This window comes from Aspergillus heteromorphus, assembly GCF_003184545.1.
Source record: "Aspergillus heteromorphus CBS 117.55 chromosome Unknown BO70scaffold_1, whole genome shotgun sequence".
In the NCBI taxonomy this organism is placed as follows: Eukaryota; Fungi; Ascomycota; class Eurotiomycetes; order Eurotiales; family Aspergillaceae; genus Aspergillus; species Aspergillus heteromorphus.
This window is the reverse complement of record NW_020290406.1, coordinates 1,034,344-1,042,904: the sequence shown is the minus strand read 5'-3', so window position 1 is coordinate 1,042,904 and position 8,561 is coordinate 1,034,344. Positions and strand designations below refer to the sequence as shown.

The 8,561-nt window shown below is 25.5% G+C and overlaps 1 protein-coding gene across 1 annotated transcript; it reads right to left on the bottom strand.

Moving 5' to 3' along the window:
• Window positions 1–8,378: 8,378 nt before the first annotated feature.
• On the bottom strand, window positions 8,379–8,561 carry BO70DRAFT_357422 (uncharacterized protein; the record flags this gene model as incomplete). The annotated part of the gene is made up of 1 exon (XM_025542036.1): window positions 8,379–8,561. A coding segment is annotated over one exon (183 nt), but the record flags the coding sequence as incomplete, so codon positions are not given.

The following is an 8,561-nucleotide window of genomic DNA, read 5'->3' as shown; positions in this document are numbered from 1 at the left end:
ATACTGTAGAAGTTTTATACTTAAATATATATAATTCTAAATTTTAAGAGATAATCTTATATTTATAAAATAATAATCTAGAAATATAATAATAAAAGACTACTGTTTAATAAAAATAATTAGACTAAAAATATTAAATTATTAAAATAATTAATTATATCTGTTTTAAAGACTAATACTATATCTTCTCTTTTAAGATATTATATCAGATACTTATTAAACTATATTATAATAATTTATTAATAGAATATTTTAGAAAGACTTAAATAAAAGTACTGCTACGCAGAAAGTTCTATTAAAATAGATTATAATATAATATAATTAAATATATCTAAATTTATTTAATATATCAAGAAATTATTACTTTAAAATATTAATTATATAATAATCTTAAATTATTACTAATTCTATTATATCTCTTTATTAAATTAATAATAGATTTTATTACAGGGCTACTCTCTATTATTTAATATAGAAAAACTATTAATATTATTCTAGTTATTATTAATTAATTTTTAAAATACTATCTTTTCTTTATTATTTTATTTATAATAACTACTCCAGATCTTATTAAATTATTTTATAAATAGATTAAATTAATCTTCAGATCTTTAAATAAGATTATATTTAATTAAGAATTAATCTTTATTAGTAAATTCTGATTAAATTTAGTTTATAATAGCTATATAATCTTGAAGTTTTTAACTGTATTTTATTCTTAAACTAATAACTAAATAGAATAGATAAATTAAATATTTAAATATTATTTTTAATACTACTCTAGTTAGTATAATATTAATTAATTATTAATTTTTTTAAGTACTTAATTTATTTATAATAATATAAATAATATAATTACAGGCTAATTATCTTATAATATTTTTTATAACTTTTTACTGAATTTTTATATTAAAATTAAGACTAATTCTTAGCAGTAAGAAGTTTCAGTAATATAGAATAAAATTAAAAAACTTAGAGAAATAAGAAAATAGCTATAAAAAATATAGTAAATAGCTATAAAAAAATAAAAAAAATATTATAATAAATATAGAAAGCTATTTTATTTTAAAAAAAAAAATCTAATTAAGCTATTAACTTAAAATTTATAATTTAAAGAATTAAGAAAACTGGCTCCAAAATTTATAGAATTTTTTTAAATTTTTAAATATATTAGATCTCAGGTATATTAATTATATTTATCTAAAAAATATAAATAAATTTATAATATATTCTATATCTTTTTATTAGAACTATAAAATACTAAAAAAAATTATAAAAAACTACTTTTAATATCTGAGCTAGATAATAAAGATAAATAGAAAATTAAAAAAGTTAAAAATTATTAATATTATAATAATCAGAATTACTATCTAATTAAATAAAAAAAATAGTCAAGTAAATATAATTAATAGATTTCTAATAAAAATATAAAGAATATATTTAAAGCTATAAAATAATATTAAAAATATTATAAAAAATATTATATATTAAGAAAACAGAAGATAATTACTAGTAAATTATTCTATATTTTTAAAAAATAAATTATAGAAATATTAATCTCTTAATATTTTTTATTAATTATATTATTATAGATTAAATATATTAATAAATATAAAATTATTTTATTATAAGATAGCAAAAGATATTTAAATATATCTAGTTATATTTATTATCTATTTATAAGATAAATAATAATAATAATCAAATCTTTTTATTATAACTCAGAAATATTTATAGAGAAAATAGACTTTAAAAAAAAAATATAAAAATCTATAATTAATTTAATAATACTATTCTTATTATTCAAAATTAATTTATTATTATTAATATCCGGATATTAAATATATATTATAGCTTTTATTAAATTAAAAAAGTTTCGCAGAGCAGAAATCCAGCCTATATATCTTAAATTATTAAATAATAAATATAATAGTATTTCTATTTTATAAATATAATAATTCTTTAGTAAAATATAGAGATCAGAATAAGAAACTAATTATATTAAAAAAATATAATAGATTTTAATAAATTTAATATACTTAATAATAAACTTCTAACAGAATATTAATAATAAAATTATAAAGATCTTATTTCTTAATTATAATAAGAACTTATATACTTAGCAGTCTTAATATTTTTTAATAAGAATTTATAAATATAGATATTTTTTATATTATTAAATATTTTTATAAGAATATAGATCTTTTTATAGATAGTTTATTTAATATTATTATTTTAATATTCTTTCTTCAGAATCAGAATAGTTTATTTAATAATTTTTATAAGATTATAAATATTTTCTAGCAGATTAGTTACAGACTCAAGAGATATTAGTAAATTATATATATATAATATAAAATATATAAAATTTACAGAATTATAAGTCTTCTTTTTTATAGAATAAAAATAATATAGAATAAATATTTTTATATTTAATAAATAACTAATATTATACAGAGTGCTCTTCTTAAAATTAAAATTATTATTTATATATCTTAAATAATATATACAGAAGTTATAGCAGGCTTTAATAAAAATATTTTATTTAGAATATATTATTCTTTTTATTATTATAAAGTAATTAAGAATAAGACTGATATTTAATAAAGAAGAAAATAATAATAATATAATATAAATAAAAATAATAAAAATTATATAAAATAATAAAGAAATATAAAAAGAATAATTATAAATTATTAAAGAAATAATAATTATAAAGTAGAAAAGAAGAAGAAAAAGAAATAATATAAAAAATTCTTTTATTTATACTTCTTTACAGAGAATTTACTTATATAAATATAATATAAGAGATTCTTTTATTTATACTTTTTCGCAGAGAATCTATCTATATAAATATAATTAAATACTTATAAAGCTATACAGAAATAGTATATAATCCTGTTTATATTATATATTTCACAAGTTTTTTATCTTTTGCTATCAGATTTCTACTGTTCTGAATCGGGAATATATAAGATTATTCTTAATATCCGAGCCAGATGGCTTGTTCTAGCGGAGAAGGGCGCTATTTATAATAGAATAATCCAGCTATTAGGATAAAGATTATCGGGATAATATATTATAATAATTATAAAAGTTATAAGATTATTAATAGTGATTCTATATCTCTCTGATATCTATAAGATATTAATCCCTCTGTAAGAAGCTACTAATTCTTCAAGAATCAGTCTATCTTGTGAATATAGACTATCTTTGTCATTATCAAACAAATACACAGTGTTTTATAATTGATTCCTTACCTAGTCAACAGGCTTTCTACCCTGACAAGTAGATCCTATCACATATATTCTTATCGCAGCTGATTATTTCAGCAGATATATAATTATAAAGATACTGCCCGAGGCCACAGTCTAGTAATTATTTAACTTTATTAAGTAGAATATTATAAAGATATTTGATTAACTAATAGAATTCTATATAAATAATAAAAACTATTTTATCAGAATCAACTTTTATAATATAATTAAGCACGAGGAAGTCAAGTATATAACTGCAGTAATAATAATATTATAATTAATAGATCTTGCAGAGCGGATTATATAGATAATAATTAATTTATTAAGAATAATAATTTTAAAAGACAAAACTAGTATATTTTGATAGAATAAGTTTCTTGACATAATTATACAGTCAATTAATATAAAAAAGATATAATTAATAGAGTTTGTACCTGCCAAAATCTTTTTAAAATATAAATTAAGATATTTAAGCCTAATATTATTATAAGAATAAACTATACAGAATATTATCTGCGAAAGATAAGATAATCTTATAAATAATAATAATAATAATTAGTTAGCCAGAGTGCAAGTAATAAGAAATAAATAATTAAATAAAGCAAGAGAGGCTTTACAGCAGTATTATAAATAATAAGATATATCTGGCTCTTTGAAGAAGATAACCGCAGGCAATTTAATATTTTTATAAAAAACTATAGTTAATAAGAATAAAAAGAAAAAGTTAGAATCCTAATAAGCAGGGCTATTTTTAATTAGAAGAGTATTAAATTATCAACAATCTATAATCCTGAAAGACATTATAATATATTCTAATATTAGAAAGTATTATATTAATTATTTAAAGCCATTTTATATAAGATTTTCTGATATTATAAAAAAAGCACAAAATCTTGCAGCAAGAAGAAAGCAACAGTGATAAGAAATCTTATATTACTAAAGACAGAGTTAATAAAAAAAAAGCACTGCGGCTACTGCTAGAGAGCTATTTTTAAAGAAATAGATATTAATAATAATTAATAAAAATTATTTACTAATCTATATTTATTTATTCGATCGCTTAATTAACTCACCTTATCTTGCTTAATTAACTTATCTTATTTAATTAACTTATCTCATCCTATTAATTTATATCATTATTATCTCACTTCTTATTTCTAACTTTTTATCTATCTTTCTTGCTTTTTATCTTTTATATAGTATTTCTTATATTTCTTGTTTTTGTTTTTTTTTTTTTTATATATTCTACTCTAATTTTATCTATTTTTTTTATCAGTAACTGCAGTATTAATACAGCGACAATAATCTTTAAGTTATAAAATAAAAACTAGAATAATTATAATTTAAGTTTAAAGAAGTCAGAATCAAAGCTTAAAATCAAAAAAAAAAAAGATAATACTATATTTATAATTATAACTTCAAAGAAGAAGAAGAAGAACTCAGACTTTATATTTATTAAATCTAATAATTTTTTTAATAATTCAGACAACTCTTCTGATAGTATAATAATATTAAATAAGAGTAAGAGTCTAATTATTAAATTATCTCAAAAAACTACAGCTAAAGAGAAGTTAATTCTTACAGACATAAAACTTGCTCAAGTTATTAATATATTAATAAAAAATAAAAAGCTCTATCATAACTACTTTATAAAGACAGGGAAACTATAAACAAAATACTATTTTACTATCTTTATAAAGAATATTAACAGTAATTTTAAGTTTTTTCTTGAAGCAAGATAATCTAATATAGACCGCTGGGAACTGTAATATCAGTATTAACTATATCTAGATATACTAATTAGTTAAGATCGGGATCGAAAGCAAGAGCAGAAGGTCCGGAAGGATAGATATATATATAAAGAAAAATTTAAAAGATTAGAAATCTTTAAACTTAAAAGAACTCAGCAAGAGCGACTAATATCAGCTATTCTATAAAATCAGACTATTATAAATTCACTGGACCCTATAATTATTAAAGATATTATTATAAATAATAAAATAACTGAAGTCCAGGCTTTGATAGAGTGGCTAACGGCCAGGTCAGGTCAGGTTAATTGGAATTTTTATACCTAACCGCCAGGTTATGGTCAGGTTAAGGAAATTTTTATACCTGACCGCGGTATAGCTAAAAACCGGGCGGTTAACCGTCTTAACCGTTCTTGGCGCCAAGACCTACCCGCTATACCTTTTTAAGCTCTAGCACGGTTAAGGTATACCCAGGTTAAACGGTTATTAACCTGGCCATCTTCACCGTCGCCTAAAAGTATATAAAAAGAAGCTTTTTAGATTAAAAAAATATAACTGAGAAAGAAATTAGTATCTTCTTTATCACTATTCATCGGAAATAATAAGGAAATCCTAGTTGTGTTGATAAAATTCAGCTTTTTATAAAATTATTGTTCTTACAGCGAGAAACATGTGTAAAGATATATAATTACCGCTCCGTTTTAGCCGTACACCTTAATCATATCATAGAACACTAGAAAAACCATATATTAACTACTAATTAGAATACTGGGAATAAATATACTGCTTCTATTCTACTATTTCCCCTGGGTCAGGCTATCCTCAGGTTCATAGACAAGATGTAGCTCGAAGAGCTACCAACAGGATCAGGAACTGGCAGGCAGTTAAGGAGGTTGCGGACAGTCGGGTTGTTGGGGTAGAGCGGGTCAAACAGGTCAAACAGGTCAAACAGGTCAAACAGGTCGAACGGGTAGAACAGGTAAACAGGGTACACTAGGTCTGCACTGTGATACTACAGCTCTTATAGAAGATCCTGTAAAAGCCTTTTGCAGACCTCTCCTATGAATATCTACTTTCTACCCTAGTCTATTATGCCTTAAGCAGCTCTGTTTAAGAGAAGGGACTATTCTATAACTCTGGGCTCCAGATATGAATTCCTGGTTGCTAGGCCTACTGAAATGAATAAGATACGGCGGGCGCCTCAGCTGCATGTTAAAATATGATAGATCACATTTACGCGAAGTCGTGTCTTGAAGCAAAACAAACTGCCTTTGCAGAGTTTTCTGCTTCTATCTTTCTATATCTATTATTTGCAGAACAGCTTCAGAATCATGAGTCAATTGCAGTCATCTGGTTTATTTTCAGAGAATACTATCGAGCCTTCTTCTTCCGTTTCTCAGACCTTTACAAACCATGATAATGCCCAAACTGAGATAAGCTTCTCAAGTCAGATCTTTCCTCCTCCCCCAAATCTCGAGATTACACGCGTCGCGAAGAATCGGAAGATTGTCCCATATCCAGCTCTCGTCGAGACGTGCGAAGAACTTAAGGCATATCTAGATATTGAAGGTATGTAGCTTCTTAAGACATCTTCGATCGAACTAATACGATTCCAGGTACTACAGGGCATACTGATATTCTTGCTTACTGGAAGTCCCGCCGTGATCAGTTTCCTATTCTCTACCAGATAGCTAGAGATTTCCTCTCGGTCGCAACCAATGGTGTCAGTGTTGAACGTCTTTTCAACAGTTCTCGAGATATCTGCCACTATCGCCGGAGCCGTCTCGATCCTGATATAATTGAAGCAGTTATGCTTCAAATGTGTATCGATTGTTTTACTATAAGTGAGGAGTATCAGGATATGCTTGATGATCTCAATCCAGATTCGATCATCTTTACACCCAAGGAGCAAGAGGAGGATGAGGTGATTACTACCTTCTATATTAGTGAGAATGAGGATATAGATGATCTTGAAGATGACCCAGAGGATGGGTTATTATCAGAATTAGGAGAACTAGCCTTACCTGAGTCTTCGACTATCACACGTACTCAGGTAGAGATAGAGACCCGGCCTTTACAATTCCTACGCCATCATGATCACCGTCCCGGACAGTATAAAGAATAAATATTCTGTATCTTTTCTTATTTCTTCTATACTAGGTTCTGTAAAAGCCTTTTCCAGAGTGTAGTATACCTCTTAAGGCGACCGGTTGAGCAGGTCGAGCAGTAGGCTATATCTAAAGAATATTACTATGTCTATACTGTAATTAAATATATATTACACTTTGTATATTATCTATGTAAGAAGGATGTATATATTACGAATTAACCTGCGGTTATTAACCTACCTGCTATACCTGACCTTCCTGACCGGCAGGTATAAACGGTTATAGTGACGGTTGTACCTTAACCTGACCTTAACCGTACGGTTAAAAATTTTTTATACCTTAACCTGACCGCCAGGTTATGGCCAGGTTAAGGTTAAGGTATAACGGTCAGGTTAAGCCACTCTAGGCTTTGAAGAAGATTATTATTTATAAATATACTATAAAATAAGAAACAAAGATAAAATATACAAGAAATTACTATAATAATATCCAGAATCTAACAGCCAGAGTCAAAGCTTTAAAAATCTAATTAACAGTTAAAACTTAGGATCTTAAAGTTCAGTAAATTAATTATATAAAGCAGCTTTAATTAATAAATATTCAGCAGAACAACCAAGTACAAATACTCCAAGACAAATACTAAGAGACCTTACAACAAGCAACAAAGCAAAAACTAAATAATCAGTCAGAATATCAGTTTATACTATATTCAGAGCAATCATCCCAGGCGATAATTATAAAAGAGATAAAGAAAAATTATAAAAAGTATCTGACAAAGCTACACAACAACTACACAGAGAAATTTGAGTATCTATAGATATATCACCGCGAGAAAATAATCAAGACTATAGACCAGCATCTCAAGCAGATTAAGCAAATAAAAAAAAAGTATAATAAAACAATAAGCGCCTATACAGCCTGACTTCAAAAGATTAGTAATAATATCAAATCAGTCATAGAAGAGATAATAAAGTCATACTCTTTGTGATAGGATCTACTTGTCAGGGTAGAAAGCCTGTCGACTAGGTAAGGAATCAACCATGAAACACCGTGTATTCGTTTGACAATGACAAAGGTAGCCTATATCCACGAGATAGACTGATCCTTGAAGGATCAGTAGCTCCTTACAGAGGGATCGGCACCTTATAGGTGCCGGAGAGGTGTAGAACCACTATCAATAACCTCACGACTCTCACAACCACTATAACACGTTATCCCGATGACACGACTCTCACAACCACTATAATACATCATCCCGATGACCTTTATCCCGATAGCTGGGTTATTCTATCACAAATGGCGCCCTTCTCCGCTGGGACGAGCCACCTGGCTCGGGTGTTGGGGATAGCCTTATATGTTCCTGATTCGGAACGGTGGGGATCCGATAGCGAAAGATAAGAAACTCGCGGGATACACAATATAAACAGAATCACGTGCTGTTTCTGTAT